Source organism: Rhinoderma darwinii, chromosome 2 (assembly GCF_050947455.1).
Source record: "Rhinoderma darwinii isolate aRhiDar2 chromosome 2, aRhiDar2.hap1, whole genome shotgun sequence".
In the NCBI taxonomy this organism is placed as follows: domain Eukaryota; kingdom Metazoa; phylum Chordata; class Amphibia; order Anura; family Rhinodermatidae; genus Rhinoderma; species Rhinoderma darwinii.
In genome coordinates this window covers 315189703-315214446 of record NC_134688.1, presented here as the reverse complement: position 1 = coordinate 315214446, position 24744 = coordinate 315189703, and the positions used below count along the sequence as shown (strand labels likewise).

Genomic DNA, 24744 nt, shown 5'->3' with positions numbered 1-24744 from the left:
CACAACAGCAATTAGAAAGTTTATTAACCCTTTAGGTGTTTCACAGGAATTTAGAGAAAAGTAGAAGTGAAATTTACATATTTGTTTTTTTGTCAGAAAATCCTTGTTCTTCAATTTTTTTCTGTAAAACAGAAGGTTTTTACCAGAGAAACTGTTAAGGATCTGCCAGGCACAGCTTCTGTATCTACGCCCATAGGTAATCAGTCTGCACCTGCTTCTATGTCTGTGAGACTGACTCCATCTTCCACCACTCAGGATGGCAGGCTTAGGAGTGGGAGAGCCTATCACAGCCTGGCCAGACGGAGCAAGCTCCCGCCCTCTGTCTATTTATACCTGCCTTTCCTGTTCCTCCTTGCTTGTGATTCTTCTCGTTTGGTTTCCTGGCCCTGCTGCAGCTTCTTGAACTATTTGACCCTGCTTCATATTGACCCTGGCTTACTGACTACTCTCCTGCTCTGCGTTTGGTATCTCGTACACTCCTGGTTTGACTCGGCTCGTTCACCACTCTTGTTGCTCACGGTGTTGCCGTGGGCAACTGCCCCTTTTCCCTTGCTTCTGTGTACCCTTGTCTGTCGTGCACTTATTGAGCGTAGGGACCGTCGCCCAGTTGTACCCCGTCGCCTAGGGCGGGTCATTGCAAGTAGGCAGGGACTGAGTGGCGGGTAGATTAGGGCTCACTTGTCTTCTCCTTACCCCCATCATTACATAATCACAAGCCCATATACCTAGTCTACCCTGGTCCCTCACACTACTATGGATCCCCTTGAGACCCTGGCTCAGCAAATGCAGGGTCTCTCCCTACAGGCCCTGGCTCAGAGGGTCAACCAGCCTGATGCTTCCATGGTAGTGCCCCTCACCTCACCTCTTGAACCCCACCTCAAGTTGCCTGACCGGTTTTCAGGGGACCGGAAGACTTTTCTCTCCTTTCGGGAGAGTTGTAGGCTCTATTTTCGCTTAAAGCCCAATCCTCAGGTTCTGAGAGCCAGCGGGTGGGTATAATTATGTCCCGGCTCCAGGAAGGGCCCCAAGAATGGGCCTTCTCCTTGGCTCCTGACGCCCCTGAACTTTCCTCCTTTGATCTTTTCTGCTCTCGGACTCATTTATGACGAGACTGACAGGACTGCCTTTGCCGAGAGTCAGCTGGTGACCTTACGTCAGGGTAAGAGACCTGTTGAGGAGTATTGCTCTGACTTTAGGAAGTGGTGCGTAGCTTCTCGGTGGAATGACCCTGCCTTAAGGTGCCAGTTTAGATTAGGTCTGTCGAACGCCCTGAGAGACCTGCTAGTTAGCTATCCCTCTTCTGACTCCCTAGACCAGGTTATGGCTTTAGCGGTACGACTTGACCGACGTCTCAGGGAACGACAACTTGAACGTTTTTGTGTTTTCTCCTCTGACTCCCCCATTATGCCTCCCGAGGTTCCGTTGCTTCGTTCTTCCACGGAAGACTCGGAGGTACCTATGCAACTCGGGGCTTCCGTGTCCCCCCAACAACGTAGAGAGTTCCGCAGGAAGAATGGTCTCTGCTTCTATTGTGGGGATGACAAGCATCAAGTGAACACCTGTCCTAGGCGTAAGAATAAGCAGCCGGAAAACTTCCACGCCTAAGTGATCATCGGGGAGGTCACTTGGGCGCACAGGTATTTCCCCTAAATATGAAACGTAATAAAATCTTGCTTCCCTTTCAGGTCTCTTTTGGTGGTAGGTCTGCTACCGGCAGTGCCTTCGTGGATTCAGGGTCTTCTGCTAATATCATGTCTGTGGAATTTGCTTTGTCTCTAGCTATGCCTTTGACTGATTTGCCTAAACCTGTCCCGGTAGTGGGTATCGACTCCACTCCTCTTGCTAATGGTTATTTTACACAGCATACCCGTTTTTGTACTCCGTGTTGGCTCCATGCATTTGGAGCAGTGCTCTGTACTGTTGATGCAGGGATTATCGTCCGATTTGGTTTTAGGCCTTCCCTGGTTGCAGTTGCATAATCCCACGTTTGACTGGAATACTGGGGATCTTACCAAATGGGGTAATGAATGCTTGACGTCATGTTTTTCTGTTAATTCTATTTCTCCCCCTGAGGAGGTGAACACGCTACCTGAGTTTGTTCAGGACTTCGCTGATGTTTTCTCTAGGGAGGCCTCCGAAGTGTTACCTCCTCATAGAGAATACGATTGCGCTATCGATTTGGTACCAGGAGCTAAGCTCCCTAAGGGTAGGATATTTAATCTCTCTTGTCCCGAACGTGAAGCCATGAGAGAGAGTATATCCAGGAATGCTTGGCCAAGGGTTACATTCGCCCCTCTACTTCTCCGGTAGGTGCTGGCTTCTTCTTCGTAGGGAAGGATGGTGGTCTTAGGCCATGCATTGACTACCGTAATTTGAATAAGGTCACTGTAAGGAACCAGTATCCCCTTCCTTTGATTCCTGATCTCTTTAATCAGGTTCAGGGGGCCCAATGGTTTTCTAAGTTTTATCTACGGGGGGCGTATAACCTTATCCACCTCAAAGAGGGGGATGAGTGGAAGACTGCGTTTAACACGCCCAAAGGTCATTTCGAATACCTCGTCATGCCCTTTGGGTTGTGTAATGCTCCTGCGGTCTTCCAGAATTTCATAAATGAGATTTTAAGAGATTACCTGGGGGTATTTCTTGTAGTGTACCTTGATGACGTACTGGTGTTTTCCAAGGACTGGTCCTCCCACATTGAGCATGTCAGGAAGGTGCTCCAGGTCCTTCGGGAAAACAAACTGTTTGCGAAGACCAAAAAATGTGTGTTTGGGGTGCAGGAGATACCATTTTTGGGTCAAATCCTCACGAATTCCACATGGACCCCGCCAAGGTCCAGGCTGTGGCGGAATGGGTCCAACCTGCCTCCCTGAAGGCGTTACAGTGCTTCTTGGGGTTCGCTAATGATTACAGGAGATTTATTGCTAACTTCTCGGTCATCGCTAAGCCTCTAACGGGTCTCACTCGCAAGGGTGCTGATCTCCTCCGCTGGCCTCCTGAGGCTGTCCAGGCTTTTGAGGTCCTTAAAAAGTGCTTTATCTCGGCCCCGGTGCTGGTTCAGCCCAACCAAATGGAGCCATTTATCGTGGAGGTTGACGCGTCCGAGGTGGGAGTGGGGGCTGTCTTGTCCCAGGGTACCAGGTCCCTCACCCATCTCCGTCCCTGTGCCTACTTCTCCAGGAAGTTTTCGCCCACTGAGAGTAACTATGATATTGGCAACCGAAAACTCTTAGCCATTAAATGGGCATTTGAAGAGTGGCGCCACTTCCTGGAGGGGGCTAGGCACCAGGTAACGGTCCTTACCGACCACAAGAATCTGGTTTTCCTAGAATCTGCCCGGAGGCTAAACCCGAGACAAGCTCGATGGGCGTTATTTTTTACCAGATTCAACTTTTTGGTTACCTATAGGGCTGGGTCTAAAAATACAACCATAGGTAATCAGTCTGCATCTGCTTGTATGTCTGTGAGACTGACTCCATCTTCCACCACTCAGGATGGCAGGCTTAGGAGTGGGAAAGCCTATCACAGCCTATCACTATATTTTGGAAACTAGACCCCTTGAGGAATTCATTGTAGTTTTCATGGGGTGCATGCGACTTTTTGATCAGTTTTTATTCTATTTTTAAGAGGCGTGGTCACTAAAAACAGCAATTCTATTGTTTTTTTATTCTATTTTATTTTTACAGCGTTCACCGTGCACTATGACATTTACTTTATTTTTTTTGGCGATACGATTACGGCGATACCTTATGTTTATGGTTTTTTTTTATGTCTTAAAACTACTTTTTGTAAAAAAATCATTCAGTTTTTGTGTTGCCATATTCTAAGAGCCATAACTTTTTTATTTTTCGATCAAGAAAGCCGTGCGAGGACTTATTTTTTGCGTAACGAACTGTAGTTTTGATCAGTACCATTTTTAAGTACATAAGACTTTTTGATCTCTTTTTATTCCATTTTATGGGAGGTAAAGTGACCAAACAATTGTGATTCTGGTATGGTTTATTATTATTATTTTCTTTTATGGCGTTCCCCGCGCGGGATAAATAACGACATCATTTTGTAGTTCAGGCTATTACGGACGCGGCAATACCAATTAGGTATTTGTTTGTTTGTTTTTATTAATAGTAAAGGACTGATAAGGGAAAAAGGGGAATTTTTACTTTTAACCCCTTCCCGACATTTGACGTACATGTACGTCATGGAAAGTACTGACTTCCCGCATCTTGCCGTACATGTACGTCAAACGTTTGGCACCGGCTCAGAAGCTGAGCCGGTCCCATCATCACCGGATCTCAGCTGTATCTTACAGCTGACATCCGACTGTAACGGCGGGGACCGAAATTAGCTTCGATCCCCGCCATTAACCCCTTAAGTGCAGCGCTCAAACGCGATCGCTGCACTTAAGGTGTTTGCAGCTCATCGGAACCCCAGTAATGAAATTGCCGGGGTTCCGGTGGCTGCAATGGCAACCGGAGGCCTAATACTGGCCTCCCGGTCTGCCTAGCACCGAAGCCGGTCAAGATCCGCCCGGCGGCGGAGCCTGATCGGCTTCCGTAGCTGCCGGCAAGATGGCGCCGGGTCAGGAGCTGATCCGGCGTCATCAGCGGTGGAAGTCAGCTGTACTGTACAGCTGACATCCACCTGTAACGGCAGGAACCGGAGCTAGCTCCGATCCCTGCCATTAACCCCTTCGATGCAGCAATCGAAAGCGATTGCTGCATCGTAGCGGTTACAAGCAGATCGCCAGCCCTGACAGGCAATCGGGACTGGCGACTGCTGTTATGGCAACAGGAGACACAATGGTCTCCTGCTCTGCCATTACGGAAGCCGATTTAGGCCCCGCCGGGAGGCGAAGCCTAAACGGCTTGCTGTCAGTGAATGACTGACAGATCTAATACATTGCACTACATAGGTAGTGCAATGTATTAGAAAAAAAAAAATCTGACCGTTGGACCTTCAAGTCCCCTAGTGGGACTTGAGAAAAAGTGTAAAAAAAGTATAAAAAAGTGTAAAAAAAAGTGCAAAAAATAAAAGTTTGAAAACAATAAAAGTTTCAAGTAATCAAATAACACACAATCCCCCTTTTACTCTTATCAAGTCCTTTATTATTGAAAAATAATAATAAACCATATGTATTTGGTATCGCCACGACCGTAACGACCGGAGGTATCAAAATATTATATTATTTATTGCACGCGGTGAACAGCGTAAAAAAAACCCGTAAAAAACGTTACCAGAGTTTCTGTTTTTTAGTCACTTTGCCCTACAAATATTACAATAAAAAGTGATCAAAAAGTCGCACGTATCCAAAAATGGTACCTATAAAAACTATAGCTCGTCCCGCAAAAAACAAGCCCTCATACAACTCCGTCGACAAAAAAATTAAAACGTTATGGTTCTCACAACTTGGCGACAGAAAAAATACATTCTTTTTACAAAAGTAATTTTATTGTGCAAAAAGTTGTAAAACATAAAAAAGTTCTATAAATGAGGTATCGCCGGAATCGTACTGACCCGCAGAATAAAGGTAACATGTAGTTTATAATGCGTGGTGAACTCTGTATAAAAAAAAACCAAAAAAAGCTGTGCCAGAATTGCGTTTTTTGGTTTACCTGGCATCCCAAAAAATAGGATAAAAGGTGATCAAAAAGTCACATGTACCCCAAAATGGTACCAATAATAACTACAGCTCGTCCTGCAACAAACCAGCCCTCATACCGCTACGTCTATGAAAAATAAAATTAGTTATGGCTCCAATAAGTCAGGAAATAAAAAAATATGCAGTTGTGCCCGAGGAGAACATTTCTTCTGTTTCAAGAGGCGATTTATCAAGGACCTAAAATTAGGGAACCAGGAAGGGAGGGCCCAATCATATCCGATGGAAGCGACGGTGCCCGTATTATACCAGGATAATACTTTCCCAGCAAAATTCCCCAAACTACAAAGGCGCGGAGTGTGGACCAAAAGGGGGATAAGAAATGACACCATTTATCAGTGCGACACCGGCCTGTGCAGAAAGGATTGCTTCACAGCGTAACACACATCTATGGATTATTTTTATTTTTTTATACCACCTGACTATGCCCCTTATATACTCCGCCCCGCTTACATGTACCCCCACATTATAAAACACCAGCAATACTCAAACAAATATAGTACCAAGCAAAATCCGCTCTCCAAAAGCCAAATGGTGCTCCCTCGGCCCTGAACCCTACAGCGTGCCCAAACAGCAGTTTCCTTCAACATATATGGCACCGTCATACCCGTGAGAACCCTTTTAACAATTTTTGTGGTGTGTGTCTCCAGCGTCATAAGCTGGGCATGACATATTTGCCACTGAATGGCATATCTAGGGAAAAATATGAATTTTTAATTTGCACCATCCGCAGCGTATTCATTTATGGAAAAGACCTGTGGGGTGAAAATGCTCACTACACCCCTTAATAAATGCCTTGAGGGGTGCAGTTCCATAATGGGGTCACTTATCAGGGGTTTCTTTTTATTATTTCACATCTGAGCCTCTGCAGTTGTGAACCAATACTTTGTAAATCGCCAAATTAGGCCTCCACTCCGCATGGTACTCTTCACTTCTGAGCCCTGTCATATGTCCAGACAAAAGATTAGGGCCACATGTAGGGTGTTTCTAAAACCGGGAAACACCGCATAATAATTAGAGAGCTGTCTTGTTATGGTGGCACAAGCCGGGCACCACATATTGGCATATCTATGGAAAAAAATCCCATTTTCACTCTGCAACATTGAGCGCACACTAATTTCTACAAAACACCTGCAGGGTTAAAATGCTTACTACACCCCTTGGTAAATGCATTGAGGGGTGTAGTTTACAAAATGGGGTCACTTCTGGGGGGTTTCCACTGTTTTGGGCCCACAGGTGCCCAGAAACCAATCCAGCAACATCTGCACTCCAAATGGCGGTCCTTCCCTTCTGAGCCCTGCCGTTTGCCCAAACAGCAGTTTATGACCACATATGGGGTATTGCCGTACTCGGGAGAAATAGCTTTACAAATGTTGGGTTCTTTTTTTCCTTTATTTGTTGAGAAAATGAAAAAATTTGCGCTAAAGCTACGTCTTATTGAAGAAAAAGGACTGTTTTTATTTTCACTGCCTAATTCTAATAAATTCTATGAAACATCTGTGGGGTCAAAATGCTCACTACACCCCTAGATGCATTCTTCAAGAGGTGTAGTTTCCTAAATGGAGTCCCTTTTTGGGCGTTTTCATTGTTTTGTCCCCTCAGGGGCTTTGCAAATGTGACCTGGCCTCCGCAAATCATTCCTGCTAAATGTGATCTCAAAAAGTCAAATAGTGCTCTTTCCCTTCTAAGCCCTGCCGTGTGTCCAAACAGCCGTTTATTACCACATGTGGGGTATTGTTTTACTCGGGAGAAATTGCTTTACAAATTTTGTGGTGCTTTTTCTCCTTTAGTCCTTCTGGAAATGAGAAAAAATTAGCTAAACCTACATTTTCTTTGAAAAAATGTAGATTATTATTTTCAGGGCCTACTTCCAATAATTTCTGCAAAAAAACTGTGGTGTCAAATCGCTCACTATACCCCTAGATAATTTCCTCAATGGGTGTTGTTTCCAAAATGGGGTCACTTGTGGGGGGTTTCCACTGTTTTGTCCCCTCAGGGGCTTTGTAAATGTAACATGGCCTCCGCAAACCATTCCTGCTAAATTTGAGTTCCAAAAGCCAAATGGCGCTCTTTCCCTTCTCAGCCTCGCCGTGTGTCCAAACAGCCGTTTATTACCACATGTGGGGTACTGTTTTACTCGGGAGAAATTTCTTTACAAATTTTATGGTGATTTTTCTCCTTTAGTCCTTGTGGAAATGAAAAAAAATTAGCTAAACCTACATTTTATTTGAAAAAATGTAGATTTTCATTTTCACAGCCTACTTGCAAAAATTTCTGCAAAAAACCTGTGGGGTCAAAATGCTCACTATACCCCTAGATAATTTCCTCAAGGGGTATAGTTTCCAAAATGGGGTCACTTGTTTGGGGTTTTCACTGTTTTGTCCCCTCAGGGGCTTTGTAAATGTGACATGGCCTCCGCAAACCATTCCTGCTAAATGTGAACTCCAAAAGCCAAATGGCGCTCTTTCCCTTCTCAGCCACGCCGTGTCTCCAAACAACCGTTTATTACCACATGTGAGGTATTGTTTTACTCGGGAGAAATTGCTTTACAAGTTTTGCGGTGCTTTTTCTCCTTTAGTCCTTGTGGAAATGAGAAAAAAAATCGCTAAACCTACATTTTCTTTGAAGAAATGTTGATTTTAATTTTCACGGCCTACTTCCAATAATTTCTGTAAAAAACCTGTGCGGTGAAAATGCTCACTACACCCCTAGATAATTTCCTTGAGGTGTCTAGTTTCCCAGATGGGGTCACTTTTGGGGGATTTTGACTGTTTTGGCACCGCAAGAGCCCTTCAAACCTGACATGGTGCCTAAAATATATTCTAACAAAAATAAGGCCCCAAAATCCACTAGGTGCTCCTTTGCTTCTGAGGCCGGTGTTTCAGTCCAGTAGCACGCTACGGCCACATGTGGGATATTTCCTAAAACTGCAAAAACTGGGCAACAAATATTGAGTTGCATTTCTCTGGTAAAACCTTCTGTGTTATAAAAAAAATTGTATTAAAAATGTATTTCTGCAGAAAAATATGAAATTTGTAAATTTCACCTCTACTTTGCTTTAATTCCTGTGAAATGTTTAAAGGGTTAAGACATTTTCTAAATGCTGTTTTGAATACTTTGAGGGGTGAAGTTTTTAAAATGGGGTGACTTTTTTGGGGTTTCTAATATATAAGGCCCTCAAAACCACTTCACAACTGAACTGGCCCCTGTAAAAATAGCCTTTTGAAATTTTCTTGAAAATGTGAGAAATTGCTGCTAAAGTTCTAAGCCTTGTGAGGTCATAGAAAAATAAAAGGATGTTCAAAAAACGATGCCAATCTAAAGTAGACATATGGGGGATGTTAATTAGCAACAATTTTGTGTATTATAACTGCCTGTCTTACAAGCAGATACATTTAAATTGAGAAAAATGCTAATTTTTGCAATTTTTCGCTAAATTTTGGTGTTTTTCACAATTAAATACTGAACATATCGAGCAAATTTTGCCAGTAACATAAAGTCCAATGTGTCACGAGAAAACAATCTCAGAATCGCTTGGATAGGTGAAAGCATTCCGGAGTTATTACCACATAAAGTGACACATGTCAGATTTGAAAAATGAGGCTCTGTCAGGAAGGTCAAAAGTGGCTAAAGAGGGAAGGGGTTAAAACTTATTTTCTTCTTTTTACACAACTTTTTTTTAGGGAACTTGAGGGCAGGAAGCCCTAATTGCTATTCTAATACACTGCACTATAGTTAAAAACCAAATTTTTTTCCCCTTCCAAAATGCTTCACTATGAAAAAAGCATTCAAAAAAAGTTAAAAAAATTACACATTTGGCATCGCCGCGTCCGAAACGATCTCAACTATAAAACTATTATATTATTTAACCCACACGGCAAACGACGTAAAAAATAAAATAAAACCGTGCCGGAATTGCAATTTTCTGTTCATCCTGCCTTCAAAATTTTTTTATAAAAAGTGATCAAAAAGTCGCATATACTCCAAAATTTTACCGATAAAAACTACAATTCGTCCCCTACAATAAAATAAAAAAGTTATAGCCCTAAAAACATGGCAATACAAAAACAAATAATTAAAAAAAAAAAGGTTTTACTGTGTAAAAGTAGTAAAACATTTTTAAAAAAATAAAAATTTGGTATCGTCGCAATCATAACGACCCACTGAATAAAGTTATTATGCTATTTATACCACATAGTAAACGGCATAAATTTAGGATGCAAAAAAGTTTGTTTTTTTTCGATTACCCCCCAAAAAAAGTTCCGAAAAGTTTATCAATAAATTGTATGTACCCCAAATTGGTGCTATACAAAAATACAACTTGTCCCGCAAAAAAAGTCCTTGTACCGCTAGGTTGACACAAAAAATAAAGTTATAGCTCTTTGAATGAGACAATGGAAAAATGAAAAAAATAGCTTGGTCATTAAGGCGCAAAATTAAGGTCACTAAGGGGTTAGACAAAGCTATGCCCCTTTTTTCAAGCTTACAAACTAATTACATACGGTATAACTTGGGGATGAACCATGCTAATTTGTAGAATGTTTTATTTCTCATATTCAGCCAATCTAAAAGATTTGAAATGCAGATGAAAACACTTTATGATTTGAAAACGTACAAGGAACTTTATTTAAGAATCAGCGTATACTGTATATTTGGGAAATTGAGCTCACTAAAAGAAATCTGCACTCATACGAAAATGCAATGAACTGCATTAAAAACAAAACACAACATAGCACACACTTCAATGTATACAGTTGTAGGGTTGTTGGGCATCGATCATTGCCCCTAAATGATGTCATGGATTCACGTATGAAAAGCTTCCTGAGGGAACATATGTTATTGGGTAGTCTGCTCAAATGTGAGCAATTATTCTATGGTGAAAAGCTACACTTAATTCTTCGAAGGCTACATTCAGACGAGCATTGCTAACCTCGGGCGTGAAAATCTCCAGTTTTTCACATCCGAGGTGCACCCATGCGGAACGCATCGTCATGGATCCCCCATAGACTAGAGTCTGTGGAGGGAAGCGTGACACGCAGGAAAATAGGACATGTCCTATTTCTTCACAGACCCTTCACACGCTCCGTTGAAACAAGTCTGTGTGATGGCCATTGTTTTTTTAACGGCCGTTATATGGACGAGATACACGCTCATCTGAACGAGCCCTAAGTGCATGTTAACACAGTTTTTTGCAGGCCGAAAAATCTGCCCCAAAATTCCTTCAGGACTTTTGAGGCAGAGTTTGACCTGTCTACACTTTCTTTGCAGCGTTTTTCAGCCGTGGCCATTGAGTGCTGCGGGCAAAAAAAGCAGCGAAAACCACTTTCTCTGCTTCCCATTGATGTCAATGGGAGGTCAAAAATAGAAACGCAGGAAGCAAGAGCATGACGCTTCTTTTTCCCATGAGCTATTTCAAAGGTTTTTTGGCGCGGTTTCCACGTCAAAACCAGCGCCAAAGAAACGTAGTGTGAACTAGGCCTTAGGGCTTATTCAGACGAACGGGATATACTTTTTTCCAGCGGACTCACGCTGAGTAAAAATCACGCACATGTCTGCACGGCCCCATAGACTAATATAGGTCCGGGCGACGCGCGTGAAAATCACGCGCGTCGCCCGGACCTATATTAGTCTATGGGGCCGTGCAGACATGTGCGTGATTTTTACTCAGCGTGAGTCCGCTGGAAAAAAGTCACGACATGTCCGTTCTCTGGGTGTTTGTCGCGCATCACGCACCCATTGAAGTCAATGGGTGCGTGAAAACCACGCATGCCACACGGAAGCACTTCCGTGCGACCAGCATGATTCGCGCAACAGCTGTGAAAAGGGTGAATGAAAACAGAAAAGCACCACGTGCTTTTCTGTTTACAAACATCGTAACGGAGTGTCATAATGATGGCTGCTGTGCGAAAAGCACGCAGCCACGCATCATATGCTGAGGCCACACGGAGCTGTTAAGTGCCTTTTGCGCAGGCAAAACGCTGCGTTTTTTGCGTGCGCAAAAAGCACACGATCGTGTGAACCCAGTCTTAGGTTGAGTAAACTGTTACATTTAGTGGAACACATTTATAGAGGAGTTAATCAGTGATGACAGTGAAGAGCGTGTTATATGGCTACTTTATTATTTTTAATGCCATGTTGTCATATGAGCAATTGCAGTATATACAACGGGTTAGGCCATACTTATTTTTAAGATAATCCGGCTCATTAACTACCAATACATTTGGTAAGAAATGTACACTTGGATGTGTTAAGCCCTCTTGTCGCTGAAGCATCTTTCATTGAAGTGCAGAATTTTCACTAACCGACTATAAACGGCCAGTTTGTTGGTAATCGCACAATTAAAGGTGTGAGAAGAAAACTTCTCCAGGAGTGGGCTACACTCTAGAAGTTTTTATTCTGAATTATTTATGAACATTAAAGGCAAGCTCCACCCATAACTGAAGATTTGTGGTTTATAGTACTTAGAATTCGCACCAGTCAGTGGTAGGTTTAGTTTGGTACTGGAGTGAGATGGAGACCTAAAAGAAGGGCATTTCATCCTGCATCCCACTCCGGCTGTAATTTTAGCTTTATCAGAGTTATCATTGTAAACGCTTTTCAGGTAAAGAGGTGGTGCTGGAGTATTAAAGCCTCATTGCTCAATGAAATTGTGACAACACTCTGGTAGGAGGAGAATGTTGCAAAGGCCTCACTCTCTTTATACTTTTTCCCCAAATATAAATAGTACAAACGTAGTAGATATATTTGTAACCTGACTCTTGGGTGCTACATGGTCTGTGGATCATAGTAACGGAGTCCTGATGGGAGACCTTGTGTCACTTGTAAAGTCACAGATAACGCATGGTCATATCCCAAGTTGTGCCACACCATAAACCCCCTGCTTTGCTACAAGTATACATGCCAGGTTAAAAAGGGGGTTAAGCTATTTAAAGAGGCTCTGTCACCACATTATAAGTGCCCTATATTGTACATGATGTGATCGGCGCTGTAATGTAGATTACAGCAGTGTTTCTTATTTAGAAAAACGATCATTTTTGACGGAGTTATAACCTATATTAGCTTTATGCTAATGAGTTTCTCAATGGACAACTGGGCGTGTTTTACTTTTTGGCCAAGTGGGCGTTGTACAGAGGAGTGTATGACGCTGACCAATCAGTGATCAATCAGCGTCATACACTTCTCTCCATTCATTTACTCTGCAGATAGCGATATAGCTATATTACTATCTGCAGCCACATAAACACACAACAACATTACTGCAGTATCCGGACAATGAATATACACTACCTCCAGCCAGGACGTGATGTCTATTCAGAATCCTGATACTTCTGTACTGTCTGTGTGATATTTACAGCAAGGCAAGCGTAATCTTGCGAGATTATGCTGTAAACTGTCATTTCAAACGACATTACGCTTGCTGTGCTGTAGTGTCGGGATTGTATTAGCGAAGTGTCAGGGATTCTGAATACACGTCACGTCCTGGCTGGACGTAATGTATATTCATTATTAGGACACTGCAGTAATGTTATAGTGTGTTTATGTGGCTGCACATAGTAATATAACTATATCGCTATCTGCAGTGTAAATGAATGGAGAGAAGTGTATGACGCTGATTGATCACTGATTGGTCAGCATCATACACTCCTCTGTACAACGCCCACTTGGCCAAAAAGTAAAAACACGCCCAGTAGTCCATTGAGAAACTCATTAGCATAAAGCTAATATAGGTCATAACTCCATCAAAAATGATCGTTTTTCTAAATAAAAACACTGCTGTAATCTACATTACAGCGCCAATCACATCATGTACAAGATAGGCCACTTATAATGTGGTGACAGAGCCTCTTTAAATCTGCATTTTTACTTTTGGGTGGAGTTATTCTAAATATGGGTTTTGATGTTATCGTACTTAAAAACACTGCATATTAAAAACTTTGTAATGACAATAGTCAGAATTCATTTTTGTCATGCCTGAATACTTTCAGAATTGTTATATATTAACGTAACATCAATTCAAGCATAAAAATCTGAACTTGTCAAGTTCCAGGATGTATTTCTAGGATGCTGAAATTTGTTTTGGATTTGTCATCTCTTCTGGTTATGAAACATGCTTTTTTAACTTAAAAGTTTAGGTCACTTAGTGGTGGTTAGAATGTATAGAATGTATAGAATGTGTCTTTATTCTGAAGACTTCAATGTGAAGATGAGACGCTATTTGATTGCAGACGCTTACACTGTAACGGATCAAATCAAACAGCGAGAGTACCTGGTAGAAAGATAAATGAATGCATTACTATTGTGTTTTACATAGGACAATTACGATACTTATTTGCATGCTTTGGTATTGGCATTCAAAATGTAATGGTCATTCAGGCTGCGTTCACACTTCGTATTTTAAAGGCTATGTAAACCTTTGCAGGGCATTTTTTTAATAAACCGTTCAGTGGGTTTGGTGTGACTTTATAAATACTTTATTAAAAATTTGTTTTACTTTATGAGATACAGCTACTCTGTATTCTCTATGCAGAGAAGCAGTATCAAGCGCTGAATCCTGTTTCCGTCACGATAGCGGGACTGACGGGTTCAGGTCTTAGCGAACGATACTACTCTGTATAGAGAACACAGAGCAGCTGTATCTCAAAAAGTAAAACGTATTTTTAATAAAAACTATTTATAAAGTTACACAAAACACAGTGACTGACCTTTGTCTAAAAAAAACAATACCGCCCTGCGAAGTTTTACATAGCCTTTAAGGCATTGCTTTACATTGAACAATAGCAGTATGTCAGATTACCATGCTTGCAAAATAGACACCGCTCAAATAAAACGTACGAATGCATGATAAGATCCCATCAGTCAGAACTTCGGTTTAAATCGCACAATTGTTTAGGGATGGATTCTATAGCTTGTAGAAAAGCTGCAAGATTTCTACTCAAACCCAAGTGCTGTACTCCGTCATACATTTTATTGCTTTGTATTGCATTGTTAAAGAGGATCTGTCATAAGATTTCAAAATATAAATTGAAAACATTATTAATGAGATCTCTTAGACATGCATGATGGAATCACAACCTCCGCCCACCTAGAGCTGACAATGTCCTATCAGTGTCCCTCCTCCCCCGCGACAGGCCGAAATCTCACACATGCGCAGTACAAGCTGCAGCTTTTCTGGCTTTGCAGAAAAAAAAAAAGCAGCAGGTGGGGTAAGAAGCTAAGGGCTTATTCACACGAACGTATAATACGTCCGTGCTACGCGCGTGATTTTCATGCGCGTCGCATAGACCTATGTTACAGAATGGGGCCGTTCAGACTGTCAGTGAATTTCACGCAGCGTATGTCCGCTGCGTGAAACTTATGACATGTCCTATATTTTGCCGTGTTTCGCGCTGTACGCACCCATTGAAGTCAATGGGTGCGTGCAAATCGTGCTCGGCGCACGGAAGCACTTCCGGGTGGCGTGCGTGATTCGCGCAACAGCAGTAAAACCAATGAATGAAAATAGAAAAGCACTTTGTAAACATAAAAACAGAGTGTCATCATGATGCCGGCTGCACGAAAATCACGCACACGGACCTCTTGCACGCACAAAACGCAGCGTTTTTTGCGCGCGGAAAACGCACACGCTCGTGTGAATCCGGCCTAAAACTGCTGCTTGAAGACAGACTCTCACCGCAGTGCCAAGAAGACTGCAGCTTGTACTGAGCATGTGTAAGATTTTAGCATGAGCCGTGGGAAGAGGGACACAGATTGTCAGCTCTAGGTGGGCGGAGATTTCGATTACATCATGCATATGCTTGGCCTCATGCACAAACTTGGTCTCATAAAATGCTAATTTTAATATCAGATAGGAAAACTTTAAGAATTATACAGGCATTCTGTATTCATGGATTTTCAAAGTACATCAGTCTCCTCAGGTTTAAGAGATATTTAATATTGTAAAATTCAGTGACAGATCCTCTTTAACAGAAATTCCCTTAACATTAATTAAAATGAATCTGTCCTAAGTTTGAGCCTGACTGACAGATGCATTTTGTACTGGTTTAATTAGTTAAGCTTATCAAAATCCAAAGAAGCTAGTCTAAACACAAACCTTAAATAGTATGGAAACAATAACGGATGCTTACCAGCGCAATCCACAGTACTATATATTCATCAATGAAACTGTTAAAATACTGATTGAAAAATAATAGAGCAGGTCCAACAAATGCACTATCTTGCAAATGCATTTCACTTTTCGTCATATGAGCAACCTATCACAAAAAGAACACAAAACAGGCAAACATTACAATTTATTATGCATTTATTTCTGTTAAAAAAAAAATATATAACAATGCACCAGTGCTTTAAACCTGGATTTATTAAATGTACACTAACTTTTTAAACAACTTCTGCTAATCGAATAGTATGCTTGATCAACTTTGTAATTTACTTATGGTTAAAATATAGTTGTTTTATTCATGCAAATTCTGTGTGACGTTACTGCCACTAGGTGTCTCCTTTCCTGTAATCTGCCTTCCACCCCCTGTTGTCAAACAAAGTCCATCCCTGGTTACAGTGCGGAAGTGACGGGCGGCAATTTACTACCTGCCTATATAAGTTTATGAAGAAGCGAGGGGGAGCAGAAGGAGGGAGTAGAGGGACAGTGAGTGAGCAAAAAAAAGGTTGCATACAAGTCTATGAAGAGGGGAGGGGGTGAGCAGAAGAGTGAGAAATAAATTTTTACCAGCAGCCTGTGTCTATGTCATCCCAGTGCTGACTCTCAGCTTCACTTGTCTGTACTGATGTAATCTTCTTCACGCTGCTGCAGCTCATGCATAATATATATATATATATCTCCACATATACATACACACACACACACACACACACACACACACAATATTGAAACTGCAACATCAAGACGGGCAAGCCATATCGTGTTATATCAAGTCCAGAGTCAACGCAGCCGTCTAGCAGGAAATTTTAGAGAACGTCATGCTTCCCTGCTGACAAGCTATATGGAAATGCTGATTTCATTTTCCTGCAGGACTTGGCACCTGCCCACACTGCCAAAAGTACCAATACCTGGTGTAATAACCACAGTATCACTGTGCTTGAGTGGCCAGCAAACTCGCCTGACCGAAACCCCAGAGAGAATCTATGTGGTATCGTCAAGAGGAAGATGAGACACCAGACCCAACAATGCAGACGAGCTGAAGGCCGCTATCAAAGCAACCTGGACTTTCATAACACCTCAGCAGTGCCACAGGCTGATCGCCTCCATGCCACGCCGCATTGATGCAGTAATTCATGTAAAAGGAGCCCCGACCAAGTATTGAGCGCATATACTGTATATACACTTTTCAGTAGGCCAACATTTCCGTATTAAAAATAATTTTTTGGGGGGCATGGCTTGGCGATGGCGGACGCACTACCCCGGGTCTCTCTCACCTGCTTCGTCGTCGCGATGACCAAGGGGAGACACCGCAAATCTCAGTCGGTCACTCCGGGTCCCTCCTCGATGGATCGCTACCTCCGGTCTGGCCGTGACGGGTCCTCACCGCATCCCTCCTCCATTCCCGCTGTAGGCCGCAGTCGATCCCCGACGTCGCGTGGGGACTCTCCGCCCTCCGGCACCGCAGCTCCCGCCGGATCCTCCAGGGGTCAACAGGACCGTGCCTTCGCTGCTTCGTCCCCGGACCATAGGGGAGGTGTCCCAGGATTTACGATCTTTAACTGCACGGGTAGACGCCCTGGAGGGTCAGAATTCTGATCACATCACGGATATCTCGGTTCTCTCTCAGTCAATGGACACCCATGCTACCCAAATGAGAGCCTTCTCCCTGCACCTGGACGACGTGGAGAACAGGGAGAGGCGGAACAACCTAAAGTTGAGGGGCATCTCAGAATCTGTGCCGCCCGAGGATCTATACGAAGTTGTCGCCCATATTTTTAACAAGCTCATGGACAGACCCCGTGACTCGGCCATTGAAATGGACATGGTGCATCGCTTAGCAGGCCCACGGAACAGGGACAGCAACCACCCGCGAGATGTCATCTGCAGGGTGCACTTCTATAAACAAAAAGAGGACATTGCAAAGCGAGCCTGGGAGCGGGGGGCCGTCCCCTTCCAGGGTGAGGAGGTGTCCATCTTGCCAGATGTTTCTCGGCTGACCCTACATATGCGCAGGGTGATACGCCCTTTGCTGGAGGCTACCAAAGAAGCGGGCGCTTCCTATAGATGGGGTCATCCCTTCCACGTCATTCTCCGCCGACAGGGGCAATCCTTTGCCGTCCGCTCACCGGATGATTTGGAAGAAGCCTTCCGCTTCTTAGACATCTCTCCTGTACGCCTTCCAGACTGGACAGAGCCACCACCGTCGCTCTTCCCCAGGGGGGGTCTGTACTCGGACACTGCACGCCCTCCTCTGCCAGATCCTAGAGACGGTTCTCGGGAGCAACGGGCATCTGGACGGCGGTCGACCCGACGAAACTGATCCGCTTGCGGCCAGAAGGCTAATGGACCATTGTATCTATAAGGGAGTCTGAGGGGGTCTGTTTTGTTTGATAGGAGTGTCTAACCCCCCTTATTTTTCTCCTCAGGTTTCTTCTTAGGTTTTGGCGGGAGGGATTGTTGGTAGGCCAAAGGGGAATTTAGGTGGGCCAGGGGGTTCTGTCTGTGGTCCAGGGAATTGTCTGAGGGACCCTCACACTGCGCCGCGGTGGGAGGTCGGGAACCTTCATGCACCCGTTACAGTCGGCCGCATGAGTCCGGGGCTCCGGGCAGCTCTCTTTTCGGCACTTACTACCTCAGGCTCTTCAGGTGGCGAGTCTCAGGGAGATCACCTCTTCACGCTGCTGTCCTTCTACTTTCCCCACTAGGTTCCGCGCTGTTGTGTCGTGCTTTGGGGGTATTTTCTCCGGGGCCCGGCATAACACGCAAAGTATTGATTTAGGGTTCTGTACCCCGCGGTTAGTGGGACGCTAGTGTCCCTCTTCGCGGCCCTCATTCTTCTATACGGGGGTCTCCGTTTCATTTCCCGCCTTTCCCTCCCATCTTTGTTTCCCTTCTGTGGCTCCATATGTCTAACATTACGGTTGTTTCCCTGAATGCACAGGGCCTGAACGTTCCAGAGAAGAAATCCTCCATCCTCCGTCTCCTATGGAAAAAGAAAGCGCATGTGGCGTTCCTCCAGGAAACGCACTTCCGGGCGGACAGCGTTCCACAGTTGACGGACTCTCGCTATACGGTGGGGTATCACAGTACCTCACCGGACTCCAAGACCAAGGGGGTCTCTATCCTGATCTCTCGTTCTCTACTGTGGGAGCACGTGGAGACTCGTACAGATGGAGCGGGACGGTATATCTTCGTGAAGGGTAGGTTGGCGAACACACTGTTCACACTGGCCACATGCCATCGCCCTAACACTGGTCAGGTCACCTTCTTTGAAGGGGTCTTGACGGAGTTGGATGGTTTTTCGGAAGGCACTCTCATACTAGGGGGGACCCGACTATAGACTCCTCACGTGGACATTCGTCGCTACCCAGATCGGCACATCGCCCGGTGCGTCGGCTGCTACATGACCACCAACTGATAGATGCGGAGGCTTATGCACCCGACGACTAAAGACTACACCTTCTATTCGGCCCCCCACAACACATACACCAGACTAGACTACGTCTTTCTGCGCCACTCCCATCTTTCCATCCTCTCCTCAGTCGCTATAGACAACATAACCTTCTCGGATCACGCCCTCATTACACTCTCTCTCTGTCTCCCTGCAGCCCACCCTTGCTCCTGGCAGTGGCAGTTAAATGACTCGCTTCTGCAGGACCCGACGGTAATCTCAGAAATACACAGGGACTTACGGGACTACTTTGCTACGAATGTATCTCCAGATGTAAGTCTGCTTAGTGTCTGGGAGGCACATAAGTGCGTGATCCGAGGTTCATTTATTCGAATCGGATCTAAACTCAAAAGGGAACGGGAGGCTCACTTGAGCGACCTGTTATCTCGTATACACCTCCTCGAGCAGACCCACAAGGCTTCCGTGGACCGGGTGGTGGGGGCGGAGCTGGGGCAGTTGCGTGTTCAGGTCCGGTCTCTTTGTCTTGCTAAGGCTAGGGTCTCCCTAGTAAAGTGTAGGCGACACTTCTATGAATTCAGTAACAAACCAGGCAGGACTCTGGCACGGGCACTGCGGAAAACCAGGTCACGAACCTATGTCCCCCAAGTGCAGACACCCGGAGCCGGGAGTGCACACCGCCCCCAGGACATCTCGGAAGCCTTCCGGGCGTACTACCACTCACTCTACAATCTCCCACGGACCTCCCCTTCCGCAGAGGGGGGAACTAGACGGGAGCAGATGGAGGCATACCTCCGCTCTTCGGGGATGAAAAGTATCCCACAGGAAGCTTTAGCGGCCTTGGAAGAGCCGATTTCTCCAGAGGAGTGGTCCTGGGCCCTGAAGGATTCCCCGGTGGGGAAAGCGCCGGGCCCGGATGGTCTTCCCATTCAGTACTACAAGGTTTGCTCAGACCTTCTCGGGCCTCATTTCCTGCAGGCCTATAACTCCCTCACAGACAGGTGTCCTCTCCCTCAGGATGCCCTGCGGGCATAGATTACGGTCATACCCAAGGAAGGGAAGGACCCCACCAGCTGCCAAAATTACCGTCCCATCTCCCTGCTTAATGTAGATCTCAAGTTGTTTGCAAAGATCTTGGCCCATAGACTTACCCCCCTTCTCCACAGTGTGATCCACTATGATCAGGTGGGCTTCATGCCCCAGAGGGAAGCTAGGGATAATACTACTAGGGCAATTAACCTGATTTATCACGCGACTGCCTCGTCTCTGCCCACACTGCTGCTGTACACGGACACGGAGAAAGCCTTTGACAGGGTTGTCGAGCCTCTACTCATCTCCATCTGCCAGGGTTAAGGTGAATGGTACCTTATCTCCGCTCTCTATCTCCAATGGCACGCGGCAGGGTTGCCCCCTGTCTCCCTTGATCTTTATTTCGTGCCTGGAACCCTTCCTCTGTCGGGTTCGTTCCAATCCAGATATAGCGGGTGTATTAGTGGGGGGGAAGATCGCATTAAGTGGCGGCGTATGCGGATGACCTTCTGTCCTTCCTCACTGCACCCAGGATCTCCCTGCCCAACCTCATGGCGTAGATGAGTAGATACTCGAAGCTGTCAAATTTTAAAATTAATTATCAGAAATCTAAGGCTCTCAACATATCATTGCCACAGTCCCTAGTTGAGGACTTATCGGGGTTCTTCTCCTTCAAGTGAGCTAGAGACTTGCTTCACTACTTGGGGGTCCAGCTCTCCAGGGAGATCTCTCGCCTTTACACAGTCAACTATCCTCCTCTCCTGCAACGGGTAAAGAGCGATTTGGATTCCTGGACGAAGGGCACCTTCACATGGTTCGGCAGATGTGCAATCTTCAAAATGAACATTCTCCCACGGATATTGTACTTCTTCCAAGCCCTACCGATCCACATTCCCCACACTTTTTTCCGAACTCTGTTGTCCTTGCTCCACCACTTCATTTGGATGGGGAAACCGGCCCGTATAGGCCGCTCCACACTTTTTCGCTCCAAGAGTGAAGGGGGGGGTGGGGCTCCCTGACTTTATTTCCTACCACCAAGCCTCGCACTTGACACGCATCCTGGACTGGTTCTGCCACACGGAGGTCAAACAATGGGTATTGATGGAACAGTCTTCTATGGCTGTCCCCCTACAGGCTCTGCCGTGGCTGGGCAGGGATACCCCTCTGACAGCAAGGACACACCCGACGAAAGGGCCCTCACTGACAGTCGCGTTAAAGGTCTTTCCCCGGAAAGAGATCTCCCCATCTCCGTCCCCCATGTTCCCGGTCTTGGGTAACCCGGCGTTTCCTCCAGGGCGGGTCCTATTCGGAGCTGGTTGCAGGCAGGTAGGGGCCCCGCCTCTCATTACCTGCACGGGGAGTCATGGATAACTGGCCCACAACTGACGTCTTTGTCAGAGTCTCTCCCCCTCACTCCCTGGCAGGTTACTCAGCTGAGACACTTCCTGATGTCCTTACCTAACTCTGCGGAATATGCGCGGGTCAAAACTCTGTTTGAACTCCTTTGCGCAGGCACGGGCTCGATGCAGCACACTCTATCCAGACTATACACCTTACTAATCTCCCCATCTACCCTCTCCACACCCACATATTTGCTACGGTGGGAAAGGGATTTGGGAATCTCACTCTCGGCAGAACAAGATAGGGTATACACAATGACACATAAATCGTCCATGGCCAGCAGGTATCAAGAAGCGGGATTTAAAATTTTAACGCGCTGGTATAGGGTGCCTTCCAGAATACATGCCATGATTCCGGCGGTCTCCCTGCTGTGATGGAGGTGTGGTGACCAGGTGGGAACGATTCTCCATGTCTTTTGGGATTGCACACCGGCCGCCTTCTTGCTCCATCTGTGCGAGGTTCCACTATCCTCATATCATCGCTCTGTGGTCCGCCACCTGGTGAACGCTGCCAGGGCCTGCATACCAGCGCTGTGGAGACAGTCTCCTGCGCCGTCGCTCAGCATGTGGTTTAGATGGAGGATCTCACGGCATCCATGAGAGGTACTCACGACAATTTCATGAAGACCTGGTATCACTGGGTCAGGTTTCAATCATCAGTGGAGTTCAGGAACATCGTAGCCTCCTGATTTGTACTCTTTGCAGGGCATATAACACCAGAATTCGTCCCTTACCCTCCCTCCCCTGTCTTTCCTTTTTTCTCCGCTCCTTGTTCTTTCCCCCTTTGATGTTATGCTTCACTGTGGGCCTAGTGCATGTCTGCAGCTTCGGGATGCAAGGGCCTAGCCCCAATTAATGTTGATATTTCTCTGTTTGCACACACATCATACAAGATTACCTCATTTTCCGGCCTGCGTGCCGAAGTGCTATATGCTTGCAGATTCTTTTTGCATCATCGTGTTATGTTTGGAAAATTGATAAATAAAAGAATTTATTAAAAAAAAAGAAAATTTTTTTGAAATTGGTCTTACATAAATATTCACATTTTCTGAGTAGCTAAATTTTGGGTTTTCATTAACGGTTAGCCTTAACCTCTGCGCGCAACTGTACGTCCTGGAGAGGGGTTTCTTCCCGCACCAGGACGTACAATTGCGGAGCGGTTCCCGGCGCACACTGTCTTAACTGACAGTGTCCGGGAACCGGGAGGTCAGCTGTCCCCGACAGCTGACACGCCAGTCTTGCCGGTCAGCGGACCATCGCCGCTGATTTTGTCAATTAACCCCATAAATGCGGCGACCGATTGCCGCATTTAAGGGGTTTGAAGCACATCGACAGCCCCCAAGGAGTGATTGTGGGGCCTGTCGATGCTTTTCGTGGCAATCGGAAGCCAGACAATGGCCTCCGTACAATTGCCATGTACGGAAGCCTCGAAGGGGCAGCCTCCGGCTGGTACTCCTAGGCTTCCTGTCAGTGTGACTGTCACGTCACAATGACAGTTAGAATACATTACACTGCGTAGGTAGTGTAATGTACTCTAGCAGCGATCAAAGCTGCAAGTCTAAATGTCCCCTAGTGGGACAAGTACAAAAAAGTTTTAAAAAAAAGTGTAAAAATTAAAAGTTATATAAGCAAAAAATGCTTTTTTTCCCTAAGACGACTTACATTATAGGAAAAAAATGAACTTGTTAAAAAAAGTACACATCTGGTATTACCGCGTTCATAACGACCCCAGCAATAAAACTATAATGTTATTTTTCCCACACTATGAACACTCCAAAAAAAATAAAAAAAAACTACACCAGAATCACTTTTTTTGGTCACCACCCCTCCCAAAATAGAAAATAAAAATTGATCAAAAAGTTGCATGTACCCGAAAATAGTACCAATAAAAACTACAACCCGTCCCGCAAAAAACATGCCCTTACACAGCTTTTTTGACTAAAAAAAATTTAAAAGTTATGGCTCTCAGAATATGGTGACACCGAAAATAAATTATTTTATTAAAAAGTGATTTTATTACACAAACGCTGCGAAACATAAAGAAACCTATATAAATATGGTATCGGCGTAATTGTATTGACCTGCAGAATAAAGTAAAATTTTAATATGTAGCACACAGTGAACGCCGCAAAAAATAAAACTAAAAAACATTGTCAGAATTGCTAGTTTTTGGTCACCCAGCTTGCAAATAACTTGAATAAAAAGTGATCCCAAAAAAACAAACAAAAAAAAACAACAAAAAAACAAAAAAAAAAAAAACAAAAAAACAAAAAAAAAAAATCGCATGTACCCCAAAATGGTACCAATAAAAACTACAGATTGTCCCGCAACAATTAAGCCCTCGCACGGCTCCGGTGGTGATAAAATAAAAAAAGTTCTGGCTCTCAGAATATGGCGATGCAAAATGTGCAAAGTGTTCAAAAAGCGGATAAGATTGGGCACCATTTATCAGTGCGACACCGGCCACACATCTATGAGTTATTATTTATTTACCGCATTATGATACCCTCTTATTATGCCCTGATGTTCTCCGCACAGATTACATATGCCCCCACATTATAAACTGAAATACCAGTAAAACGGCAAACAAAACTACCAAGCAAAATCTGCGCTCCAAAAGCAAAACGGCGCTCCCTCCCTTCTGACCCCTGCAGCGTGCCCATACAGCAGTTTGCGCCCACATATATGGCTTCGCCAGACCCGGGAGAACCCGTTTAACGTTTTAGGAGATATTTGTCTTCAGCGGCATAAACTGGGCACAACAAATTATGCACTAAAACGGTATATCCGTGGAAAATTGCAATATTCACTTTGAACCATCCGCTGTGCATTAACCCCTTTGCGCACTATGACTTAATTGCACGTCATGGTGCGGGGGTTTATGTATGGAGCAGACTCAAGTGCTGAGCCCGATCCATACGCTGCAGGTGTCAGCTGTGTATTACAGCTGACACCCGGGACTAACAGACAGGAACAGCAATTGTGCGTTTACCGAAGACTGTAAATATAACAAATATACTGCAATACATTAGTATTGCAGTATATTGTACCAGCGATCTTATGATCGCTGGTTCAAGTCCCCTAAGGGGACTAA

The 24744-nt window shown here is 44.8% G+C and overlaps 1 protein-coding gene across 2 annotated transcripts in view; it reads right to left on the bottom strand.

Moving 5' to 3' along the window:
• Nucleotides 1-13457: 13457 nt before the first annotated feature.
• The window catches only part of CEPT1 (choline/ethanolamine phosphotransferase 1), a 198338-nt gene continuing 187051 nt past the window's right edge, over nt 13458-24744 (bottom strand). For both annotated transcript variants that reach the window (XM_075853544.1, XM_075853545.1), the window contains exons 8-9: nt 15781-15906; nt 13458-13922 (exon numbers count right to left, since the gene is read on the bottom strand). In XM_075853544.1, coding sequence (XP_075709659.1) covers nt 13794-13922; nt 15781-15906 — 255 coding nt within the window. In that variant the 3' untranslated portion in view covers nt 13458-13793. The remainder of the gene's footprint in view (nt 13923-15780; nt 15907-24744) is intronic.